Source organism: Schistocerca americana, chromosome 5 (genome assembly GCF_021461395.2).
Source record: "Schistocerca americana isolate TAMUIC-IGC-003095 chromosome 5, iqSchAmer2.1, whole genome shotgun sequence".
Taxonomy (NCBI): domain Eukaryota; kingdom Metazoa; phylum Arthropoda; class Insecta; order Orthoptera; family Acrididae; genus Schistocerca; species Schistocerca americana.
This window is the reverse complement of record NC_060123.1, coordinates 678,248,959-678,276,891: the sequence shown is the minus strand read 5'-3', so window position 1 is coordinate 678,276,891 and position 27,933 is coordinate 678,248,959. Positions and strand designations below refer to the sequence as shown.

Genomic DNA, 27,933 nt, shown 5'->3' with positions numbered 1-27,933 from the left:
TAAAGTAGGCCCTTTGCCTCCATCCAATGGCCAATGCTATATATTAATGATGATCGATTGCTTCACCAAATAGCTGGAAACGATAACGTTTCAGCAGCCTCTTTAACTTCCGCCTTCATATCCATGTGAACAGCGCATTTTGGATGTCCTCTGCATGACACAATGGACCGCAGATGCCAATTCGACTAGACATATTTACACAGTTTAACAAATTCTGTGACACTGTACACCATAAAACCACAAGCTACCACCTTGCCAGCAACAGGATGATAGAACGCTGGCAGTGTTCGCTGAAGGCTATGTTCATGTGTCATAATTCAAACTTGACCAGCGTTACCACTGATCTTGCTTGGCCTGCGAAGCACGTACGAACTGACCTGGTCTCGTCATCAGTTCAGCTAGTTTATGGAGAAACACTACAACTACCAGACGAATTTATCGATCCACAGGCAGTCCACATTGTTGAAATCAAACACAGAGATTTCGTTGCTCACCACAGGAAACGAATCATTCAAATCCAATCGAGGCATGGCACTTCACCCCCCTATGTGCACCATGAGCTACAATCGTGCACACACATCATACTACATGCATATGGAGTGAAACCAGCATTGACACCTCCATCCACACACAAGCCCTCACCACATAATTGGCAGAGGCGAAAGAACCTTCAGTGTTCTTGTCAACAACAAGCTCTATGCTGCATATGTATTCCAAGAAGAACCTGCTGCTGTACTATGGCATCCATCTACTGCAACATCTGCACCAGCACCAGTATCAATACCAGCACCATCATCAACACTGGCGACACCACCAGCCAGCACAAGCAACCATATGACAAGATCGAGACAAGAGGTCTATTTTCCAGCGCGCTACTTCTATGATGCTCTGCTTTCCCAGAGGGAACTACTGTAGTGAAAAAAATCGCTAGTTGCTGTCAGCTGATCTGCACACACAAACTGTCAAAGAGTTTACGCACCGTCCGCCAGAGTTACTGTGTTGTCGTTGGTTAACTGCTCCTTTGTTAATATGACTTTTCATGACTATTGTTTTTATAGACCAATTCTTTCTAGTTCTTTGAAACAGTTCGTATACTGCTGTTGACTTCTCAGTCGCTAAGAAATACTAATTTCCATACGTGGTTAATTGTGCTCTTGCTTGTCTGTCAAATAAATTCTTTCCTTCCTTTGACGTCGAAATTTGTGTTTCATATTGCAGCTAAATTTCAAGAATATGCGCGAGTATATGTCAAATGGATAGTCTGCCAGTAGTTTTGAAGAATATATCTTTTCAATGGCGTATAAAGTGCAAAGCACTGAACAAGATATTGTACTCGATTTTCTGTACATCAGTGGCAGCTAAATCTAGCAGTACAAATTAATACACAGCACTGCTCTATATATTGTTCAAAAAATAGTGGGGCATGTAGCTGCCAGCAGGCACACTGCGCCAAGCGTGAGCCTCTGCTGTGTCCACGGGCAGGCTCATGGCAGCCAACATGTTAAGCGACCTCTAACTGAAGCGAGAATTCTCTATGGTGTAAACACTAGTTGCATGTGAGCAAATGGCATTCGGGCATGTGCAGTTCGCATTCACTCCTGTTCACTCATATTCCACCGATTGTCTGCTTTCAGAAAGCTTTCATCAGCTATTTATCTACATTTGTTGTTGTAGATATGACCTGTGCAAGCGATGGGTTGGTCTGAGGAGAATGTAATGTTGCTGATAGAGGCATATAGATATCATGCGTGCTTCTGAGATCTTCAGCACAAATGCCGATACAAAAGAAATATGACAGGTAGAAAACTGCCAAATCACTCAAAGATCTTACTGGTGTTGTGAGGAAGATGATAAATTCATTAGTTGGTTACAGTAGATGGGAATGGAGAGAATAAGAATTAATTTTGTAATTCTTTTCACTAAAAAGGAACAGCACAATCAATTTCCTTGAAAGTTAACAAGTACAAAAATTTATCTACTATGCTGACTAAAAATTAAAAATATATAGAAGACCTGGTAATTCTCATTACTTGTATTAGTGGTATTTGTTAATTACATGGATGATGCATCAGTGCTATGTTAGAGATTTTTCGTGATATATAAAATTAGTTTATATGGGATGACACTATTGCTCCCCTAACAAACCACTGTACTTACTAGTAGCAGATTTTATCAAATGGACTGACAGATGGTATGTATTTTCACATTTTAGTAATCGCGTTTTGTTGGCATTGTCTTTCTTACAGGTATTTTAATAAAATCCTTGAAGTGCTTCGCATATGTCACTGTAGATATTAAAAACTATCTTTTATATAGCAGCTATTGCAATGTACTAATGTGAATGCCTCTGCTTGCTAATAACCTGAGTGTAACTGTTCGACTTTCGTCAGGTTATGTTGATCGTCGGTAATTTGGGTTCTTTGTTTAAATTGCCTCCTCAATAGTGAAAGGAAGCTAGCTGATGTCCTCAACCGACATACGAGCAAAGTTTTGGACTAATGCTAACGCAAGCTAGAGTTCTAAATTCAATGTTACACAGGGTACCTCCAAGAAGTACACATTTATGTATAAATCGAGACACCTAAATTCTTATTTTCCTACGTCATTTTGCGTACTTCGTAAAAAACAGCGCTTTCGGCTGGCAAAATAATATTCCCTAAAAATCAAAATTTTGCATCGTAGCTTTAGTTACATAATGTTGTGTCACAGTCTTGGTTGTATACTATGTGCCAACTGTTAACACCAAAAATTGACAACACAATGTTTGTAGACTATGTTCATCATCTTGTGTTCTCTTCCGGTTCCTCTAGTGTAAATGCTTGTCCACAGATACAAGCAAATGCTGTTGAAAATTGGCGAACTGTCTGCCAACGCCCTTTCGCTTGAGTTCGCTTCCATTCGCTCCGATGTAAAGGGCTATAAACTAAGTGTGCACTCAAAGACGAGAAACAGGAGACTGAGCAAACAACTGTTACAGATACGTTTCGCTCGCCAGATTGGCGGGGATTTTCAGTCCAGTCGCTACGATCTGATTTACAACTATAGATTTGAGCAATTTTGTTCTAAACTTCAGTTCCTGTCTCCAGCATTGCGCAAATGACGTATGTTGTGCATTCTGATCCACATGTTGTTATTTCTTTGCGCAGATGTGATGTGCACAGACAGTACGAGTACTGGCGCCAATACCTGAACAACAATTTTTCGCACGAAATTTATCCACACAATAGCTAGTACTTATTGTCTGCTGGTTTGATGGTTTTTCGATTATGTTACTTTTGCTGTATGTTGCATAGGATTTAAGCCTTGCTAGTTGCCGTGTATAGTCCCTAATTCGCCCCTTTTTTGACTACCTGTTAACAGAAAGAAATTCGTTATTCCGTCTGAGCGCATTTCAAAGCAGCCGATTTTCTCAAATTTCCAGTTTCAGCCCGTTGGCAGTTCATTTCTATTAATCATTTGTTGAATAGCGGTACGTTGGTATTTGTGACTGGATGCCAATTGTATCGCGTTACGAAAGAGTTCGTAGTGTAGGGTATCAGTATGCAAATACTTTTTAGTAACGGTTATGATAGAAGAGGCAGCTGAGTCACGTATAACAGTTCTGCACTCGTAGATAAGAGACTCGTTTTTCTATGTAGAACTGTATTATTCACTGAAAGGAACTTCAACAAAACCAGGAGAGCTTTTACGTTTTCGAGTAACTTGCTCACTATACAGAAATCATGCTGTGGCGGCTGGGGATAGGTACATTCTGTTATTACAGGTAAGACTTACTGGTAGCAGGCACGATAAAAATACTAAAAAGCTTAATAAGAAACATTTGCCTTCGTTTGCGCCAAAACATGCTAAATAATTGTTACATTAAGTCAGTCCTATGTATATTGGATTTTTTTGCGCATCTGTGGTTCCACAGTAGTATCGTAGCCTCTGATAAGTTAAAATACAACATATATATCAGTGACTTCGCGTACCGTAATCAAAAAGTCAAAGAAACAACAGGTCTGTTACTATGTGCGATTACCCGTTGCTTCCTTCCACGCTGTAGGCTTATCATCAAGAAATTCAGACAACTGTAACACACACACCAGTACTCAAATTTTGACGCAGTGAATTAATTTATTGAGGCTGTCATACATTGAGATTAGTGTTGTAGGTAGCCCTCTCCTCTATTTTCCAGTTTCGTTTGTTTAGTGAAATGTTTGTTTATTTATGCGTTGATCCAAAAACTTTCCATGTTGTGGGATACAGTACTGCACAAATATTGTGTGTGTGCACTACCATTGCAGAGCTTGCACCGTCTTCTTTCAAGTGTCTTGTATTTCACATGTTCTAAAAACTGTGCTGAAGAATAGAGGCAGTGATCTAATAAGGATACCCTTAGGGTTTAGAAAGCTGAGACTGATGAGATAATGTTTACCTTATGCAGAAGACTGTTGTAAATTTGTATCACACTAAATGTAGTCGAAGTTTTAAAAACTGATGTTGTTACTGAGTGAGTGAACATGAAAGTACTTTTTTGGCCTTTCATCATGCTCACAGATATTAAGTTTTTTCTTTATGTATTATAATTTCTTTCTAATGTACTGACAAAATTTTAGCTTATACATACAGGGGAACGAGAGGATTGGTGGTTTTTGAAAGCCAGGTTTGCGAGAGTTTTTGTCGAACATCTTGGTTTGCCTCTGCATCTCTTTCCTCAGCTACCTACCATAAATACACAACACACAAGTCATCATAATTACTATACAATAAAACTAAAGAAAAAAATTAGTTACTAACAAAAGTCAGCACAACCAGTTATTAAAAAAGTTAGAGTTCTTTCCGCACAACAAACACCAAACTAATCAGACCTAACAAAAACGCCAAACACGTAAACAAAAAAGCACCTTAATCACTCACTGAAAACACTTCCGCAATCAACATTACCACACCAACTACCTAAAATCAAAACTCAATGAACCCAGTATCACAAGATAAACTCAGCACGCCCACATCCACCACCAGAGGGCACCATCAAATACAACACAACATCTACAAACACAATAAAGTCGAAAACTGCTCGCCGATGTCACACACCACACTATTATGTCATGGTTCGAAGGAGACAGGTGGAATAGGACGCTTCCATTGACCCATCCCAGAATATAATTCAATACAGTAAGATGCTGTGAAAGTAGGCAATTCAGACAGTGTTAAAACTTGTTTCATCAGAAAGTAGTATACCATATTTTATTTACACCAATAATGGAAATTTGTGGATGGAACATTATATAAAATAAGGAAAAGGCAACAACTCACCTGTAGGGGACTTGTGTGGAGCATACCGTAGGAACACACAACTGAAAACAGTAATGACACTCTTTTGAGCTCGTGTTCTAATAAAAGTACCTACAATCACATAGGCACCCAAATACACACTGCTATGGCTATGGGGAGACTCACCATAGGCAGTGGAGTGTATGTGATTGGATATCTGTGTGGTCGTGTGTTTGAATATGTGTACTTTTACTAGAAAAACCATTATATATACACACACACACACGCACGTCTATTGTAGATGAAGGCCTTAATGATCGAAGACAGTCTTTTTGTTGTACCTATCTACGACTCAGCATCTCCACTATATGGTGAGAAGCAACTTTCCTTTTCATAATATTGTTACATTCCATCCTGGATTTTCCATTATTTGTGTGTGTATGCCATTTGAAGTCGATGTGAAGCCAAATGTCTAAAAACTTTGTAGCCAAGGAATTTTGTTGGAGTTTGCATGCTTTAACTATTAAAAAGAAATTTAGAAACATTGTTTTGTTGTGTGACTGTTTACTTGGGCTGTAGTTTTATTTACAGCTGCTTATAGTTAACTTGAGTTGTGTAATAAAGATCCCCTAATGCTTTTAGTTATTTTAAAAATGATTTCATGTAACTTGTGGAGTGACTTCATAAAGTAACTGTAGCCATTTCCATACTCATTCTTTGGCTTTAATGAAAAAATGACTGTATACTCACAACCATCAAAGTACTTCCTCTGAAAGCTGAACCAGTGAGAACAAAAAGGTAAAAGTAACATCCTCTAAAAACTTTGGCACCTCCAATAATCTGTTACATGTTTGGTGCACCAGCAACGTCAATAAGGTTCTGTACACAGCAATATAATGCCAATGAAGTGAAGTGCATTATGTCTCCTTGCCATTGCGGAGGCCTGTAAACTTAGGAAAAGTACATAAATAAAAATATATTATCACCATTAATCTTTTTCTCTTCTTGTGAGGATAGTTAGTGGATTGTACGCTGATACTGTTTCATATGAATTCTTCTGAGAGAATTACGTTTTCCCCTGATATTCCAATTGTCTTCCTCTTTTTAACAATTATAAAATATAAACCCTTCAAACAAAAGACTGTGCCCAGTATTTGATGGAAACACAAGTGACATCTATCTGCAAGAAGGTTAGCAAAATTGATCTGCAAAATTGCAACCCAATATCTTTGGCATCCATTGGTTGTAGAATTACATAACATATTAGCAGTTAAAACGTAATGAGATCTTGAACAGAATGACTACGTCCATGCCAGCCAGTGTGGATTCTAAAAACAGCCCAACCCAACTGAAAATTTTCTCAGGTGACATCTTGAAAGTCACTGGTCAAGGCAGACAGGTAGATCTGATATTTCTTGATGTCCAAAAAGCATTTGATATGGTACCATAGGAAAGCTTATTTACGAATGTACTATCGTATGCAATATCAAGTGAAAATTGTGCTGAATTGACGAGTTCACGGTAGGGAGGATGTGACATGTTGGCTATGATAGAAGTTGGAGATTAATATAGGAGTAATTTCAGATGTGTCCTAGGGAAGTGCGTTTGTACCCTTGCATGTGTGTTGTATATTAATGAACTTGCAGATGATAGTAATAGGGTCATTCCATGTCAGTTCAACCAGGAGCGTGCGGTAGCGATCTCGCTTCCCACGCCCGAGTTCGATTCCCAGCGGGGTCAGGGATTTTCTCTGCCTTGTGATGACTGGGTGTTGTGTGCTGTCCTTAGGTTAGTTAGGTTTAAGTAGTTCTAAGTTCTAGGGGACTGATGACCATAGATGTTAAGTCCCATAGTGCTCAGAGCCATTTGAACCAATCAACCAGGGGCTCCAGCTCATAGTCTCAGATTTGACTGAAATTGAGTATACTAATTCTACCATGTACGGAACACTCATGTACAAAGTATTAGTTTCCCCTGCCAATTAGTTCCAGAATTATGACTTGTGAAAGAAGGTTGCGTGACCCGGAAATTGCAACCTGCATGTGGCAATCTATCTTCAGACCCAACTTCAGGTCTTAATAACTTTGGAACCATTCCACACAGTCCAGTGAAATTTTTACAACACAGTAACATCCATTTAAAGAACACACTCCATGAATCAAAACACCAACAACATATTTCTGAGGGAAAATAAAAAATTCCAAAATGCGATTAAAAAATGTAATACGTTAAAAGGTACATATTGTAGGTGCCCTCTACGCCAAATATAATTCACTCAAAAAGGGTATAAATTTTTTTGTGGTAAGCTTAATGTGGCCTAAACACACGCAGAACTCATCATGCCCATATCAGTCACAAAAACTGAGTTACATGCACATGAAAATACAAAAATTTGAAAAATCACCCGAAAAACATGGATTTTGGAAGTGTGGTAGCACAAAAGGGACAAGTGGTATCCAAGCCAAATTTCACACACTGCATAAGTAGACCATAATGATGTATATATCAAAATTTCAGCATGTTATTGCAAGACATTTGTGTACAATGGAAGTTGACAGATATATTTGGTGATGTGGCCATTGTTCCACAACTCAATTTTGTAAAAACATATCGTAAACTGTTCTGCCTGCTCTTATCCTCACCCACAACTGTTTAATCACTAAGCAACAACATATAGACAGATTAACACAACCTATCATTAATGTTTACTGCACCTCAACTGCTAGAAACCAGTCGATTGTGCTTCGAACAGAATTTCTCCCACACTTTAGCTACTGTACTCTGTACATTGAGTGGCAAATTCTACTGTCTTCCTGACACTGTGGTAGGAACTGGAACTGTCATAAGAATATGTTCAAAAGGAATCCAACACCTGTCTGCTAAACATGGCCAATGAAATGATCTTGCTGATGCCATGAAGTTCACCAATACATCACCTTCTCCTTCACAGCACTCTGCAACACATCCTAAGTACCATTTGTCATTATAAACAGCAATAACATAGCAACCTGGTTGTATGGCGCTTCTTTTGCTTCTGAATCGTGAGTCAGACACACTGTGAAGACACATGTTGTGCGTGAACCTATAGTTATAACCGGACAGTCTGCTCATCTGCACATTGTCAGAGTCTGCTGGAGAGAAGTGATGATGACTCCTAGTGGCTGCAACAGTTTTAACGTGTTCTTGTCTGCTTTTTAGCAACTCTTCGACTCATTTCACCTCATCTTTGGAATCTTAGAATAATTGTTTGCCAGAGATATTTTTCTGTACCCAGGTAAATAATTGAAGAGGTGTTAGAATGTGACCTTCTGTAGGGTGCTGCAGACTAGCTCGTGATGCCATGCGCTTAATGGCAGCACCAATACCATCACATACATTTTTACCATAACTTGTTGCAAAAAATTCCATTCTGCGTGAATCTTAAAATCATGGTAATGCATGCATACATTTTTGAGATGGTTTTTGTACTGACTAGCTGCCCCATCACTGAAGTATTTCGTAAAATGTATGTGAGGCAGCTTGTTTTTCACATATGTCATGACAGTGCGAATGTGGGCATGAACTGCAATGGCATCATGAATTAAACAGTCATTAAAAACGCACAGGTTCATGACGGACACATCACCTGATTCACCTCTATAGTAAATCACAAATAGCTGGAGAGTTGCTTGACTGTTGTCCCAATGATATCCTTGGATGGCATCTTGAACTATAAATGCATACTGCACGAACAGTCCACGGGTATACTGCCGGTTCATAGTGTCCAACGGGCACAATATTTCGGTGATCAGACATGTTGCAATCGTCAGGTGCGCTGACGAACTGAGCTCCTGAGGCCGGGCGGCCGATTTAAATCCCCTCCCCCCGCGGGCCGCTCTCTTTGCCGTTCGCGCCCGCCCTCAGGAGCTCAGTTCGTCAGCGCACCTGACAACGGCGACATGTCTGATCGCCGAAATATTGTCTCCATTGGACACTATGAACCGGCAGTATACCTGTGGACTGTTCGAGCTACAAATACGCCGGGAGAAACTGAAGAATCATATAAACGCATATTTTCAGAAAAGTCTAATATTACTATAATTTCATCTTGTTTCAAATTATCCTTACAAAACTGGAGATAAGCCGATTGTGCTGTTACTGTGAAGCTGTGTGTGGCCAGTTTGTCCGTTTTTTGACAACACATTTCAACAAAATCTTCCACTGTACTTTACTTTGTTTCAAGACTTGTGCGATCCATGTGTGTCCATTGTTTATAAGAAACAAGTTCATCGTCATCCATAAGGAGTTCACCATACAGTTTGTTATTTATGTGTTCTGTAAGATTTGCCTTACCAGGACACTTTTCACACCTGTGTGTCATGCACTGGTAGGAACTGATGTCACACTCTAGCAGCTTCATTGCACCTTTGTAATCCAGACCAGAATCCTTTATAGCAGCAAACATCAGCTTAGCATTTCGATGGGTCTCACATACATAAACATTGTGTGTGCCCCTTGCACTTACAGGCACAACACATTTTGGCCGAAGATTGAAAAAAGATGATAAACCTACTTTGGTATTGGGATACTTTTCCTTGAATTCTGCATATAGTTCTGATATGTTGCATAGCAACAGTCTTTTTTTGCATCTGTTCGCGTACATTTCCCATTTTCACCGTTGCATAGTCTTTTTTTTCCAGGCATTATTCGGCTGTAGTCACTATTTTCATAAAACTCCGACACTAGCACCTTTATTTCTGAAGTCAATTGCTTACACTGAGCCTGTGGAAGTTGTGGAAGCACTCCTTGGGTAGCTTTTATTTTCCTAGCTTGCTTTACCATATATGTAGAAACATTGAATTCCTTTGCAGTGTAGTCAATAGACCAGCTGGAAGGTGCAAGGGTAAGAATAGCTACTTTTTTCTGGCGTGTGGATATGGCACATTTTTCTTTCAAATCATGCACAATTTTGTCCAAATCAGAGCATTTCTGGCATGATTTCTGTTCCTTTGGAGCAGACAGTTCTTCCTCTTCCAGCATAAATGTGTCAGCTATTTTGTGTTTTAATTCCATTTGAGCTTCTTGTAGTTTACTTCTACCATAGCTGGGCATATCTCTTTTCCCAACTTTGTGTGTCATCGTGGGAGACAAACCAAGGGCAGTCACTGAAGTATTTAATTGCTCATCCGCTGTGGTTGTAGGTGGCTGATACTCTTCGTCACTGTCATTTAAATTATCAGAATATTCTTCATTTTCTAGCAGTGTAACACACCTGGAACATAACTTTTGTCCTGGTTTCATGTTAAGTCCCATGCACTGGTTCACTTTCAATACTGATTTTATATCAATTTCTCTGAGGCTACACTTCACTGTCTTCTTATGAATCCGAAATGAATCAGAACAACTTCTTTGTAGGAAAGAATACTTATCCAGAAACACTTTCATATGATGATAACAAACACTAAAATTTCCTGGAACTGTACTGCTTGTGCCCACAGTGTGTGTCCCGGATCTCCATAGCAACAAATATTGGCCCGATTCATCCAGATTATACAGTACAAAGCGACTACCACATTTTGTTCCATATATTGTTTTATGACATTCAGATGCTTGTGCTCTACCAATACTGCAACTTGTTTGAACAAAAACACCACTAGTACACTCATCTGTCTCCATACTGACTTTCCACAACAGTACTGACCAGTCTGAACTAGAATCTTCAAAACATGAGTAACCTGTAATTGTTGCTAATTTCCTTTGTTGTTCCAGCCTAACAATGACTCATTCTGTCCCTGAAAACTACCATTGTTTAACTTTCTGTTGCCTAATGGTTCCAAACAATTGCTGCAGCTTTATCTGAAACAAGCTGTCTGCATCATTGCTATTACTTGCTAAATCGTGTTAAAAGAAACGTAACCAAATACATCTCTGTCAACTTTTATTGTACGCAAATGCCTTACAATAACAACTTGAAATTTTGCCACATATTATATTATGGTCTACTTATGCAGTGTTAGAAATTTGGCTTGGATATCATTTGTCCCTTTTGTGCTACCACACTTCGAAAATCCACATTTTTCGGGTAATTTTTAAAATTTTTGTATTTTCATGTGCATGTAACTCTGTTTGTGTGACTGATATGGGCAAGATGAGTTCTGTGTGTGTTTAGGCTACATTAAGCTTACCACAAAAAAATTTATACCCTTTTTGAGTGAATTATATTTGGCATAGAGGACACCTACAATATGTACCTTCTAACGTATTACATTTTTTTAATCACATTTTGGAATTTTTTATTTTCCCTCAGAAATATGTTGTTGGTGTTTTGATTCATGGAGTGTGCTCTCTAAATGGATGTTACTGTGTTGTAAAAATTTCACCGGGCTGTGCGGAATAGTTTCAAAGTTATTAAAACCTAAAGTTGGATCTGAAGATAGATTGCCAGATGCGGGTTGCAATTTCCGGGTTACGTCACCTTCTTTCACAAGCCATAATTCTGGAACTAATTGGCAGTGGAACTTAAAATTTTGTAATGAGTGTTCCACGCTTGGTAGCAATGGTGTGCTACATTTCAGCCAAATCTGAGACTATCAGCTGAAACATTTTCTCAAATAGCCTGAATTGACATGGAATGACCCAATAGCAACATCAGATCTTTTGCAGGTGAATAGGTTACCTACAATGAAGTATTGTTTGAAAAAAGCTGCGTAAATATTCAGTCAGATCTTGATAATATTTGAGAATGGTGCAGTGGTGGTCAGCTTACAGTATCAGTCTGAAAAGTATTTTACTCAATATCATACACTTATTAACGAAAATACAATCGTGTGGAATGTGAAGTGAAATTTGTTGCTAGACTGAGGAGTTCTTGGATGGAGAGTCATTTACAGATGTAAGTGTAACTTGAGGTGTGCACTAGATAAGATAACTGTGTTCTACACGTACATTCAGATTTACGAGGAGTGTTTTTTAATTAAGTACCATTTTGAAATTAAAAAAAGACATGCTAGGATATCTCAATAATTTTATTTTTACATGAAAGCATGTACCTTAATCTACTTTTCTACATAATTTCCGTCAGTATTGAGGCACTTGTCATAACGTTGTACCAGTTTTTGAATAACCTCCTCATAGAAGTCTGCCGCCTGACTTGTTAACCACTGCTTCACCACTGTTTTGACTTTGTCATCGTCTTGAAGACGCTGACCAACCAGGTGTTTCTTCAAGTGCAGGAACAGATGGTAGTCACTGGGCACAAGATCGGGGCTGTACGGAGGATGATTTCGAGTTTCCCATCGAAAAGATGTGATGAGATCTTTGGTCTGATTCACCACATGTGGACAGTCATTGTCTTGCAGCAAAACGATGCTGTTGCTCAACTTCCATGGACTGTTGCTTTGATTCTAGTGTGACGTAGGCCACCCATGTTTCATTGCCCATAACAATTTGGCTTAAGAAATCATCACCGTCGTTCTGGTACCGCTCAAGGAAAGTCAATGCACTGTCTATACGTATGGTTTTGTGCACATCCATCAACATTTTTGATACCCAACGTGTGCACAATTTTCGGTAATTCAAGTGCTCGTTCACAGTGCCATACAAAACACTACGAGAAACATTAGGAAACTCATCTCGCAAGGAGGAAATCATAAAGCATCTGTTTTCTCTCAACTTATTGTCCACTTCCTGCACCAAACTTTCATTAACGACTGAAGGATGCCCACTCCATTATTCATCATGCACATCTTTAAATGCTCTCACCTACTTTCTTACCATTCAATTACTCATAATATTTTCTCCGTAAACTGCACAGATCTCACAATGAATATCGATCACTTTTAGGCCTTTAGCATTAAGAAATCTTATAACAGCTCGTACTTCACAGTCAGCGGGACTCAGGATTATCGGAGACATCTTAAACACTCAGTACACAACATAAACAAGAAGAATCAGACTGTAATGGCGTCAGTGCGTAGATTAAGGACAGGCTTTCATGTAAAAATAAAATTATTGAGATATCTTAGCACATCTTTTTTTAATTTCAAAACGTTACTTACTTAAAAAACATATCTTGTACATAGATTCTCCGCAAGCCACTGTACGGTGCATGGCAGAGTGTACCCTGTACCACTACTAATAATTTCATTTTCTGTCCCACTCACAAATAGAGCGAGGGAAAGTGCCTTCATATGAGCTCTAATGTCTTGTAGCCTATCTTATCTTTGTGGTCCTTATGTGCAGTAGATGTTGGTGGCAGTAGAATCATTTGGCAGTGAGCTACAGATGCCAATTCTCTAAACTTTCTCAATAGTTTTTCTCGAAAAGAATGTCATCTGCCCTCAAGGGGTTCCCATTTGTGTTCTCGAAGCATCTCCATAATGCTTACATATTGTTCAAACCTACAGGCAACAAATCTAGCAGTCAGCCTCTTAATTGTTTCGACATACTCATTCAAACTGACCTAGTGTGGATTCCAAACCCTCAAACAGTATTCAAGAATAAGTCAAACCAGTGCCCTATATGCTGTCTCCTTTACAGATGAACCATACTTTTCTAAAACTTTCCCAACAAACTAAGGTCAAACATTTGCTTTCCCTACCACAGTTCTCGCATGCTCATTGCATTTGATATTGATTTGCTACATTGTGCCCAGATATGTCAAGCAGTACACCACTAATGCAGCATCTGAATATTACATGTTTGTTTTTCCTACTCAGCTGCATAACTTACATTTTTCCACATTGAGAGCCACCTGCTCAGCTGCTTGTGTTCTGTATCAGTAACCTTGCTGACAACATTCATATCACCTGAGATTTTTCGCAGATGATGTCGCTATCTGTAATGCAATACCCTCTCAAGAAACTGCAGAAATATTCAGTAAGATGTTGATAAAATTTCAAAGTTGTGTAAGGATTGGCAACTACTTTAAAGTTTCATAAATGTAAAATTGTGCACTTCACAAAATGAAAGAAAAAAAAAATATTGTTAGCAATATTACTAAACTACAGTTGGTCAACTCAACAATTGCCGGTGTGTTACAATTTTTGGAGGTATTTTTGTAGATAAGAGAGACTTTGATGAGAAACTTTGGTTCAAAGATGTAATATTTGGGAAATTTAATCAGTCTGCAAAGGAGATGGCTTACTAAACACTCGCATGATCCATTCTCAAATATTACTCAAGTGTTTGGGGCCTGTACCAAACAAGACAAATAGGGGATATGCATTGTATACAAAGAAGAGCAGCATGAATAGTCACAGGGCTGTTTCACCCATTTGAGAGTGACAGGGATGACCAAAAACCTGAACCTGGTGGACACTTACAGATATATGCAAACTATCCTGAGAAAGCATACTTACAAAGTTGCAAGAACTAGCTGTAAGTGATGAATTTCGTAATGTACTACAGTACCCTACATAATGAACCCTGTAGTGACCTATGTGATTAGACTAATTACAGCACCCACAGATCGATTGAAGTACCCATTCAGTTGGAACACTAAGAAATCCTAGAATGTGGTAGAATAGCAAGTACCCTTTGCAGGTGCTTCACAGTGATTTGCAGAGTATGTATGTAGGTGCAGAAGAGAGGCAGCAACCTTAACAGTAGATGCAGTGACAACAGTCCAGGTGTTTGACTGAAGTGGCATTGTAAAATTAACCAACATGACATTGTTATGTTGGTGCTGCAGTTACTGAAAAAAAAAAAAGGAGAAACATATTTCCCCAAGGACTTTAACTCTTCTCAGTGGTTTAATGACGGTGGAATCCAACTGGATAAACACTTCAGTTGGAAATTACTCCCTCATTCCTATGTTTGGGTTTGGATACTTACATTGGTAAGAAAGCGGATTTCACATTCTAAGATGTTGGAGTTTGAAATATTGGATCCTTTATACTTATAGGTATGTTATAGAACTTAAGGGAAATGCAGGTTACATATTGTGGGAACTGGTGAAATGAGATGGCAGGAAGAACAGCATTTCACACCAGGTGAGTCCAGCAGGAGGGGGCAGAGGAGATGCACATGGAAAACAGGAAGGAGGTGATGGACAGAGAGAGAGGGAAGGAGGAGGAGGTGGACAAAGAATGGGGTTGGGAGAGATGGAGAGAGACAGGTGAGAGGCAGAGATTAAAATGTATATCCAACTCCCATACACATTAGAAATATGTGCTTGTTTCATTTCTTTCTTTTTGATTTAAGCGACGGGCACAGCAAAGTGGGGTCAGGTACAGGTAGGTGTTTATAAAATTGGCTGAGCACACAAATGGACACAGAAAAGTTTTCTGTCATGGGGACACACAGTGCCCAGTTGCTGAGCATGCTCTGCAGCATGGCTCAAATGGACGGAATGCCTCCTAGACCATATGGGTACTTGAATCCTCCCACCTGGTGTTAGCTTCTCTGAACTGTGGAGATGGCATTTGGTCTTCTACGTATCCTCACATCCCGCAACTCTCATACTCTCATGGACTTGAACTCTATTTTCTTCTATTTATTTTTATTGTACTTACCTGTCTCCTTTTGTGATTTGCTCCAAGTTCTTGATCATTTTACTTATCATTTATCTCTTCTTAATGTATATTTATGCTGCTCGCCATTAAAATTACAGTACCTTGAACGTAGCATGTGACAATAGTCAAATTTGCTTGGATATGGAAGTTGTTAGCATTCCAGTGTGCCTGTACAAAGTAGGTAGCAGTAATGCCATCTGCACTTTGTATACAGGGTGACCCAAAAGTCAATTAACATTTGACAGTGCACTAATTCACAGAATAATATAGGTAGAAAGATAAAACTTGACACACGTGCTTGAAATGATGTGAGGTTTTACTGAAACCAAAGTAGAGTGCAAAAAGTGGCCAACAATTGATACTGGACAGGAACACGTCAGTGATGCCACACGAGAATTGTGCATGAAATGTTTAGCACATCGTTTGGTGGGGATAACATGCTGAGTCACCACTTAAGTCACGCTTGACCTCGCACATCCCCAGACCTCAATGTGTGTGGTTATTGGTTGTTTCCATTACCTGAAGTCGGAAGTCTCCGGCAATTGCGTTACCTCATTATGAATGCTAAAAGACTACATCCGACGGGAATTTCTCACCGTACCTGCCGATATGCTGTATGGTGCTGCTCTCAACATTGTCCCTTTACTACAGGTATTGTTGATAGATGACGACCGACACAATGCGAATTTGTTATAAGTTACCTTGTCTTTTCTACAAATCAATTGTTATCCTAATTATTGCTTTTGTGTTATATGAAGCACAATTTGTTGGTTGTTTCATGCACTTATTTGGTTTCAGTAAAACCTCTTGTCATTTCAAGCATATGTGTCAATTTTTACCTTTTCACTTGCATTATTCTGCAAACCAGAAAAAAAGCACATGTCACACCTCTCTAGAAGGATGGTGGTAGAAGTGATCCACAAACCTACCATCCAATATCCTAGACACTGTTATGTTGTAGAATCTTAGAACATATTCTGAGCTCAAACATAGTGAGGTATCTTGAACAGAACAACCTTCTCAATGCCAACCAGCATGGATTCCAAAAGCATCAGTCATGTGAAACCCAACTTGCACTTTGCTCATGTGACAGACTGGAAGCTGTGGATTTACAGCAGTCAGGTAGATGCAGTATTTATTGATTTTCAAGTGTGCTCCAGGGGAGTTTGTTGAGACTCTTGCTGTTCATGTTGTATATTAATGACCTTTCAGACGATATTAATAACAACCTCAGAATGTAGTTATCTACAATGAAGTATTATCTGAAAGAAGCTGCATAAATATTCAATCTTGATAAGATTTCAAAGTGGTGAAAAGATTGGCAGCTTGCTTTAAATGCTCTGAAATGTGAAATTGTGGACCTCACAAAATAAAAAAATGAAAAAATAGTATTATGTGACTATAATATCAGTGAATCACTGTTGGAATTGGCCAACTCCTACAGCTACCTGGGTGGAACACTGTAGGGATATGAAATGGAATGATCACATAGGCTCATTCATTGGTAAAGCAGGTAGTGGCCTCCAGTTTATTGGTAGAATACTGGGGAAGTGCAATCAGTCTACAAAGGAGATTTCTTAAAAATCACTTGTGCTATCCATCCGAGAATATTGCTCAAGTGTGTGGGACCCCTTCCAAACAGGACTAACAGAGGATATTGAACTTATTCAGAGATGAGCAGCGCGAATGGTCGCAGGTTTGTTTAATCTGTGGGAGAATGTCACAGAGATACTGAAGAACTGAACTGGGAGACCCTTGAAGATAGACGTAAACTATCCCAAGAAAGTCTATTAACAAAGTTTCAAGAGCTGGCTTTAAATGATTACTCTAGGAATATACTATAATCCCCTATGTATCACTCACATAGGGATCATGAGGATAAGATTAGAACAGTTACAGCACACACAGAGGCAGTCAATCATTCTTCTCATATGTGAATGGACTGGGAAGAAACCCCAGTAACTGGTAAAATGGGTTGCACCCTGTGCATGCACCTCATGGTGATTTGCAGAGTATGAATGTACATGGAGAACTATTTAATTTTCAAATGTTAATGAACTTTCGGGTCACACTGTCTAAAGCAATCTTACAAACCTGGTTTCTCAGTCAGCTATTGTATTTGAATGTTGGTCTTTTATGAGAAGTCTATTTTATGCCTCATGTAAAGAGCAACATCACCCAGTATGTGGTGGAATTTAACAGTGGCAGGATTGTGGCCCATGATGACAGCATTTTATTGCAGTATTGCTCATAGGGCTTTTCAGGATCATAAGACTGCCATGTGAAAATAGAATGAATGAAGTCAGAAGGATCACACTTAATGCTATGTGGGATCTCAGCAGCCTCGTGTGACTAGTGGCTGAGGGGAGACATTGTTCATTCATTGTGCAGGAGTGTACAGCTATATCATGTACCTCGAGTGTTGTTCTCATTTGCAGTAAGAACAGTATACACACAGTAGCATCTGCATTATTACAGACTGTCAGCATAGCAACCATTGTTGTGACTTCTCTTGGCACAGAAACAGAGGGGGTGTACTGAGAATGGTGCACCCAGTAACAGCAGAGGCAAAATAGTGGCACAGAGTAATGTTATCAGTCAATACCCAGTTCTGTGTCACAGTGGACATATCCTTATGAGAAGGATGCAAGGAGAGTGAATATTGCCAAATAGCATTCCTCATTATCATGCATATCCAGCACCAGGTGTAATGATATGGGATGCTGATTGGGTACATGACACAACCGCCTCTGGTTTGGATAGCCAGTAATTTGGACAGCAGTTGTTATGTTTGACTTCTAAGGCCAGAGGCTGTGCCTTAGTCCCTGTGATGTTATATTTCAATGAGATAATGTGAGGCCATGTGTTGCCTGTGCTGTCCTGACATACTTAGATACAGAGGTTGCCAGACTGTTGCACAGGTCAAAACATTCTCCAGATTTTGCACCCACTGAAACATCTATCACATGTCGCTGAGAAAAACGTGTGCCACAACTCGCCAGCCACTGTTTGATGAAATGTGGCATCAAGTTTAAGCAGCCTGGAATGACATCCCCGTATCTGCTACCCAAGTTAGTTTGACCCATTGCCTAGCCAGGTTAGTGCTATTTTTCCTGGCAGAGTTGACAGTGCTGTGTACTAGATTTCGGACTCTGCGTAGTACCAGATCACCTGCAAATTCAATCCTGCATTCTTCCCACTGCAATTTATATGCAAAATTTCATTATTTGTTGTTCTTCCTATTTTAACCCTTTCATGGTTAAAAATTTGTTTTGCATGTATTTGAAAAATAAAAGATCATAAACTATCTTCGTTTCTGATAAATGTTTCAGTTTCACTATCAAAAAAATTTTAAGGTGATCAATCTTGAAAGTCAGTGAAGTGGGACACATATGTCCTACAAACCTTACTATATCCATGTTTTCATGTGAACCAAAGATTTTCAGAGTTATAGTTGTAATTTTAGAATGATTGTATCAGGATGGCAAATATGGAAAGAAGTGTAACAAATTAGTACCAAAACGCATTTATTCTTCTGACAGTAAAAAACATGAGTTTTCAACAGAACATTTGAAGATGGATGTGACATAACACAAACCAGTATTTTCTACATTGTTCCAAGTTTTCTGGTGCATGTATGTCCCACTACATACAAACTATGTACAAACCAGCAGAATGACAGATGTGTAGTGATGTTTCAGAACAGTGTTTATTATGTATAAGTAAACACTATTAGTCACTTCAGACATTCCTGGGAATGGTGAAGATGGTGACTTGATCTGATTTCCGTGAAGCAAACACTCACAGCCTTCTATATATCCCTCCCATGGTGCTTAGTATATGTCTCCAAGTTTCAGAAGCACCTAGCTACATGGTAGCAGTAAACAGATATGAAAGACAGGTGTCCCATGACTCAGATCTGTGTGTATTACTTTAGTACCACAAAAGGGTTGACTGAAGCTGGCACAGTGTTCACAAGTGTACTATAATTGACGTCTTACTCTCTGATGCCTTTCCCTTTATCTCTTCTCCCCTTGTCATTGCAACATCCTGAATCCTGAGGTCAGAGATACCTGCACCTTCCCCTAATCTGTCCCTCTTTACACCCTTTGAAGAAAAAATAAAAAGGGAAAAAAAAACTATTCCAAAAGCTGGAATAATGTGTGTGTGTGTGTGTGTGTGTGTGTGTGTGTGTGTGTGTGTGTAATTTAATTTTAGTTAAATCTGTTTATTGGCTTGTCTTTCACACCAACACAAACTACTGTTTCCCACCTTCTGCTTCACTATGTGTGACCTTTTTATAATCAGGCTGTTGTGTTTCCTTTTTCCTTCTACTGGTGGCACTTCCTTTATATATTGAGCTACTATTCCTGTACATGATCCATGCTTATAATTATTATAAATTGTTGATAAGGGAAGGACAGTTTTAAATTATATGAATTGGAACTGGTTTACAAAACCACCTAGTTTTTAGTTACTTGCACTAGTAACTCAAAATTATTAGGTTTTCTAAACCAGTTTCAAGTTAGAAATATTGCAGTGTTTACCTGGCATGTAATTGCAAGTCTGTTTTCTTTGCTTCAGGAACATCACCACTCCTAGATATGGTCTTCAGATGCAGAAATCACTTGTCAAGAAACCTGTTCTACAGAAGCAAGGGCATATTCAGCAGAAAGCATTTAGTCATCAATCAACCCCTAAAGTGTCACTGAAACTGAGCCTCGGTTTTATAACTGCTCTTGGAATAAGGCACTGGGCAGGCAATTTGAAAGTTCTATGTCAAGCTAGCAATGAAGGCACCAGGCTTGTTGGAGTAGACAGCCAAATTCCCGAGCCCAGTTTCGACTGGAAGAAGTTCTTGGGGATGCTGTGGCCACACGTTTGGTACCTCTTGGCAGCTGTGGCGGTGTGTGTAACTCCTCATCATACCTAAAGGTTCATTCAGGATATTTCTCCCTAAATTTCAGCATACTGCATTGGTTTCAAAATTAATTACTTTATTAGATTATACTTGTCAGTGTGTTGTTTGACCTTTTGGTAAATCTTAAGAGTTATTTATGTGGATTCTACCTTGATTTCACATTTTTATTGTACTTAATCACGTAGTTTTAACATCTTTTGTGTCTGATTAATCACAATAAAAATGTGATATATACTACTACTACTACTACTACTAGTATTACTACTGCATATCAAACAAAACTGTAGGAGACATAAATTTCTGTTACATCACACTTGAATTAAACTTTCTGTAGGTAATATTTTTCAACAAAGATAAATGTTATGTTAGGTTGGGGAATGTCATCTTTACAAGGTAAAGCATTTTTAGTCTTATGGTATTCTCGGAACTGCATATGTACATGTGTGGCTTTGTGCTCCTCTTGTCCAGTGCAGAGTACTAGGTGTACGGGTTATTAGAAGTGGAAAATCTTGTTCCTCATTAAGAGACACATGCTGTTGGGAAGTGGAATACCTGACAGATTCATTTGATTGAATTTGACACAGAGATGGCAGCTTCTATCTATTGGTAATGAGGTGCATGTAATATTTGAAGCAAGTATTGTCTCGTAATTGTGGTTATCTTCAAGAGGTTAAGTTGTTGCTGTGACCTCCAGTCAAAGACTGATTTGATGCAGCTCTCACTCTAGTCTGTCCTATGCAAGCCTCGTCATCTCCAAATCACCACTGCAACCTTCCATTTGAATCTACCTACTGTATTACTGCCTAAGTCTCCTCCTCCCCTCCGACCAAGTTGCCATATTGACTATTCCTCACTGTCTTTGGGCATGTCCCTTCTTTTCATAGGTGTTCACACTGCAACAAGTGGGATACAGTTCTCTCTCTCTCTCTCTCTCTCTCTCTCTCTCCCTCCAGAATTATCATGCATTTGTAGAAGCAATTCCTTGTGATTCTGCTAAACATCTCATGTAGCCCTATAAAATTTAGCTCTTGTGGCATGACACACCTCAAAACTAACCAACTCATTTATATGAAAAATGGCAAAATTAGAGTCTTGCAGCCCATGCATAAATTTCTGGTGTCCCATTTGCTTCTTTTAGTCAGATTCTGCCATAAGTTTATTTTCTTCCCAGTTTTATTCAGTAACACCTCATCCATTATTCAATCTGCCCATATAGTCTGCAGCATTTTTCTGTAGCACCACATTCGAAAGGCTTCTATTCTCTTCTTGTCTGAACTTTTTATCACCTAGATTTCACTTCTGTACAAGGCTACACTCCAGACATTTACCTTCATAATAGACTTCCTAACATTCAAACAGGTATTAGATGTTAATAAATTCCCCCTTTTCAGAAATGCTTTTCTTGCTATCGTCGGTTTGCATTTTTATCCTCTCTACTTTGGTCTTCAGTAGTTACTATGCTGCCTAAATAGCAAAACTCGTCTAATGCTTTCTGTGTCATTTCCTAATCTAATTCCATCAGTGTTACCTTATTTAATTTGACTGCATCTCATTACCCTTTTTTTGTTTGTTCATCTTATAATCTCTTTTCAAGACACTATCCAGTCCATTCAACTGCTCTTCCAAGTCCTTTGCTTTCTCTGGAAGAATTACAATGTCATCAGTAACCCTCAATGCTTTTTTTTCTTCCTGAACTTTAATTCCCTTACAAATCTCTCCTTGGTTTCCTGTATTGTTTGCTCAAGGTACAAACTGCATAACTGAGGGACAAGGTACAACCCTGCCTCACCCTCTTCTCAACCACTACTCTCTTTGACCTTCGACTCCTCTGACTGCAGTCAATTTTCTGTACATGTTGTAAGCAGAGATATGCTCCCTGTGTTTTTTCCCTGCTACATTCAACATTTCAAAGAGTGTAGTCCAGTTAAAAACTTACTAATGCTATAAACAAAGGTTTGCCTTGCTTCAACGTATCTTCTAAGCTATGATATAGGTTCAGGGCTAAATATCGCAGAATGCTCCAAATTTTTAGGTACGCATATTGATGAAAACTTGAACTGGAAGAAGTGTGTTACTGAGCTTCACTAACAATTAAGTTCAGAACTTTTAACATTGTAGTGCATCAGCAAATAATTTAATGATTATAAAGAATCCGCCTCAATTGCAAATAGAAACCAGATGTTGACCTACGTTTCAGCGTGGATAACCACGCCTTCTTCAGAACACACTAAAACTACAAACTGCCTAAAGAGGCATGGTCCAACATTAATACAGAACACCCAGTGTTGGACCATGCCTCTTTAGGCAGTTTGTAGTTTTAGTATGTTTCAGAGAAAGCATGGTTATCTGTGCTGAAACTTAGGTCAGCATTCAGTTTCTGTTTGCAATCAAGGTGGATTCTTTATAATCATTAAATTAAGTTCAGCTTCTTTTGGTCTTCATATAATTGCTAGTCTTGGAAACAAACAAATCATCCTTTGGCTTATTTAGCATATTTCTGCTCAGTAATTTTTTATGGAACAATTTTCTGAGCTAACTCATCACTTAGCAAGAAAGTATTGATTTCATGTAGACACAACTTCAAGGAGTTGGACGTTTTAACTGCACCATCACAATACCTATCCACAAATAGTTCTGCTGTACCATATATGCATGTGCTTTCTTATTCTCCAACCACATCCACCAACCAGCAGCAAATGAGCACCCTCCCCTTCATTACCTACTGTATGCTGGAGTGCCACAGCATTTTCATAACATCTACCAGGGCTTTTACTACCCTCTATTATACTCTGAAATGAAGACCATCTTGCCCAAATGAAATAATCCATCACAATTTGAGAAAAATAGTGATACCCATATCTACAACATTAGAGGAAAAAATCACGTTTATCATCAATTATCAAAGCTGCCAATAGCTCAGAAGGGAGTTTAGTATGCAGCAACAAAATTTTTTGATCGTTTGCCCAATACCATAAAATGTCTGATAGGTAGCAAAGCAAGGTAGCAAATATAATCTAAAATCATTTCTCCTGGATAGCTCCTTGTACATGGACAAACTTTGTTTAAAAGTTGGTAGCCTGTTTTGGGGAGGGGGGATGGGACGAGTTTTTAAGTGTAGTGGCATAAGAAGAACTAAAAAAAGTGTTAATATTAATAAACTTAATCATGTATATGTGTAAACTGACGCATTCCAAATCATTCTGACAAAAGAATCATTCAAATGATTTGTGGAACATATAGCTAACTCTATCTCAACACAGCCCTTTCTCATGGATGGGACTGACTGGCATCAGAGCTCTTATTGCACATTGTAGGGGACATTCCACATCACTGCTAAGCTCACATGAAAGCTAGGATTTGCCATATTGTCAGTACCTGTTTTGTTCTTTTGTAGGAGAGTTGCTAGCTTTGTTACATTTTTTTCATATTTTGTGTTTGCGTGGGGATGTGCCTGTGCGAGTGCGTGTGTTTGCGTGTGCATGTGTGCATTTGCGTGCGTGCACGAGAGAGAGAGAGAGAGAGAATTACAAAGTTATCAGGTACCAAATACCTCAAGTTTTTATTTATTCTCCCTGAACTGTAATTCTATTTCTCCTTGGTTTCCTTTACTGTCTGCTCAATGTGAAGATTGGAAAGCATGGGTGATAAGCTACAACCTTGGGAGAGCCAGCCATGACAAAACTCTTTCATCTGTTGAGCAAGATGTACAAGACTGGTGAAACACCCTCGGACTTCAAGAATGATGTAATAATACCAATTCCAAAGAAAGCAGTTGCTGATAGGTGCAAACAATTACTAAACCATCAGTTTAATAAGTAATGGTTGCAAAATACTAACACGAATTCTTTACAGAAGAATGGAAAAACTGGTGGAAGCCGATCTTGGGGAAGATCACTTTGGATTCCAGAGAAATGTAGGAACACACAAGGCAATATTGACCCTATGACTTCTCTTAGAAAATAGGTTAAGGAAAGGCAAAGCATCATTTTATAGCATTTGTAGACTTAGAGAATGATTTTGACAAAGTTGAGTGGAATACTCACTGTGAAATTCTGAAGGTAGCAGGGGTAAAATACAGGTAGCGAAAGGCTATTTACAACTTGCATAGAAACCAGACAGCAGGTGTAAGAGTCGACGAGCATGAAAGGGAGGCAGCGGTTGAGAAGGAAGTGAGACAGAGTTGAAACATGTCCCCAGTGTTATTCAGTCTGTACATTGAGCAAGCATTAAAGGAATCAAAAAAATTCTGGTGTAGGAATTAACAGTCCAGGGAGAAGTAAAAAAAAATATTTGAGGTCTGCCAGTGACATTTTAATTCAGTCAGAGATAGCAAAGGCCTTGGAAGAACAGCCGAATGGAATGTACAGTATCTTGAAAGAAGGGTATAAGATGAACATCAACAAAAGCAAAACAAGGACAATGGAATGTAGTCAAATTAAATCAGGTGACAGTGTGGGCAGCAATCTGCAGTTATTCATTGATGATGATGTACTGTACAGGAAGGTGTTGAGGATAAGTGATTGTAGGTTGATACGAGATGACATAGACAAAATTTTTAATTGGTGTTGTGAATGGCACCTGGCTCTTAATGTGGAAAAATGTAAATTAATGCAGATGCGTAGGAAAAGCAAATGCTTAATGTTCAGATACAGCATTAGTTGTGCCCTGTTTTACCCAGTCACACCATTTAAATATCTGGGCGTAACAATATGAAACGGAAGCTCAGGTGGGAATGCCCGGAGGGATTCATTTTGAAGAACGGTGTTGAGAAAGTTTAGAGAACTGGAATTTGAAGCTGACTGCAGAACGATCCTACTGCCACCAACATTCATTTTTTGTATGGACCACAAAGATAAAATACGATAAATTGGGGCTCTTATGGAGGCACATAGACAGTCGTTATTCCCTTGCTCTATCTACGAATGGAACAGGAAAGGAAGTGACTAGTTGTGGTATAGGGTACCCTCCGCCATGCACCGTATGGTGGGTTGTGCAGTATGTATGTAGATGTAGATGCTGAGGGAATTAGGAATATGAGTTTTGTTATTTGGACAGCAAAATATTGGAAGATGGCTGAAGTAGAGAGGATATGAAATATAGACTAGTAGTGGCGAGAAAACCGTTTATGAAGAAGAGAAATTTGTTAACATCGAATATAGATTTAGTTGTTAGGAAGTCTTTTCTGAAAATATTTGTGTGGAGTTTAGCTGTGTAGGAAAGTGAAACATGGATGACAAACAGTTTAGACAAGAAAAGAATAGAGGCTTTTGAAATGGAATCTTCAGAAGAAAGCTGAAGATTAGATGATAGATCACATAACTAATGAGGAGACACTGAATAGGCCTGGGGAGAAAAGAAATATGTGGCACAACCTGACTGAAAGGGCTCGCTTGATGGGACACATTCTGAGACATCAAGAGATCACCAAATACCATTGGAGGGAAATATGGGGGCTAAATGTTATAGAGGGAGACTAAGAGATTTAGAAGGATGTTGGTTGCATTAGTTATTTGGAGATGAAGAGACTTGCACAGCATAATGTAGCATGGAGAGCTCTACCAAACCAGTCTTTGGACTGAAGACTGCAACAGCAATGGGCTACAACCTTTGCTTCTGCCCTTGACTCTTAAAATTGCAATCTACTTTCTATACAAGTTGTAGATGACCTCTCATTCCCTGTCTTTCATCGCTGCTACCTTTAGAATTTCATGGAGCATGTTCTAGTCAACATAGTTAAAAGCTTTCTTTAAGCCTGCAAATGCAGTAAATGTACGTTTACTTTTCTTTTGTCTATTGACCCAGATACAGTAAATTGTAGGTTCAGTAATTCCTTGGATATTCCTACATTTATCCAGAACCTGAAGTGATCGTCCCCAAGTTCAATTTATGCCGGTCTTTCCATTCTTATGCAGTTAACTTCTCTCAAACCCTGTTTTAGTATTTATTTTTGTCAGTGAGTTTTGAACTGTGTGGCTTTTAAAAAATTTCCATGTGCACGTTGTTGCAAAACATGATCACCCCCTGCTTTCAAAAATTTCATTTCTGGTAAAAAAGTTTTTAATAGTTGCTCTTTGTTTCTTATGGACACACACTCTCTGTTTATACTTAAATGATCTTCAAGCTAGGTTCATTTTCAGTTTGCTATTGTTTTTATTGATCTAATGTGTGTTATTTGCCATTCTCCGACAACTGATTTTGTTCCTTCCTATTCATGGCATCTAGTGCAGTAAACTCTTTTAATCTAGTTTATTCTTTGCTTGTATGCTGGGCAACGTATATGTCAAGAGGGCAGGAACACATGGAAACTAAACATTCCAAAAATTATTTTATATAAAGACCATGAAATTTAATGGTAAACACTCACTGTATAGTTGAGACATTGAGTGGAATGCTGCATCTGAAGCGATGAACAATCGTCTTCCCAATATCTTTAAGGTCTTACTAATGCCTTCACAGACTGACAGCACTCCCTTAAATGTAGTCAACAGGTAGTTTTCCTGTAGCATATCCATACGTGCTCCTAACACTGCAACCACTCACACAAACCAGCAGCAAACAAGCACCTCACCTTCATTACCTACTGAACTCTGGAGTGGAACAGTGTAAGCACATTGTCTGCCACAGGTCTGACTGCCTTTCTTTGTGGTCTGAAATGACCAAGCTCCTTCCTATTGCTCCCAAAACTGCCTTCTATTTGGTGAAAATAATATCATGGTCCATTCTTATGCCATGTCTACCTCCCAACCCCTTACTGTAATGGTCATATCTCTGTGAAAGATCCGGATGCAACACTTGTCCTGTGCACCCACGCAGCACATCATGTTGCAGTCCCCTCCCCAGCATATCCAAACACATCACAGAAAGGGCTACTTGTGGAAGAAGCTGTCATATACTGTCTGCCTCTTCTGCACAGCCTTTTTTGTGGACATAACTACCAACCAACTGGTCACCGTAAAGATTGGCCATTGTCAAATCATGGGCAAGAGCAGAGTGGGCCATCCAATTGCAGAGCATGCTACAGAGCACAAGTTCAGTGGTGCCTGCTGCTACTGCTTCACAATCCATACACTTTGGATTCATGACCCCCTTCCATCCATTATACAAGTTTCTCTAAAGTGCATAAATGGTGCATTGTCTTTTAAAACAAAGTATGTTGTCTGAAACATAGGCATGAGGTTAATCTTGTTATTGTGTCTGTCTTCTGCTCAACGTCTCAACTATACAGTGAGTGGCTGTCTTTGCTCCAATGCTCATCTTTCATCC

At 39.0% G+C, this 27,933-nt stretch overlaps 1 protein-coding gene across 1 annotated transcript in view; it reads left to right on the top strand.

Moving 5' to 3' along the window:
* The first annotated feature begins 3,137 nt into the window (after positions 1-3,137).
* The window catches only part of LOC124616052 (mitochondrial potassium channel ATP-binding subunit), a 113,374-nt gene continuing 88,578 nt past the window's right edge, over positions 3,138-27,933 (top strand). The window contains exons 1-2 of the mRNA XM_047144286.1: positions 3,138-3,763; positions 20,334-20,655. Of these exons, the coding sequence (XP_047000242.1) occupies positions 3,723-3,763; positions 20,334-20,655 (363 nt within the window). The 5' untranslated portion in view covers positions 3,138-3,722. The remainder of the gene's footprint in view (positions 3,764-20,333; positions 20,656-27,933) is intronic.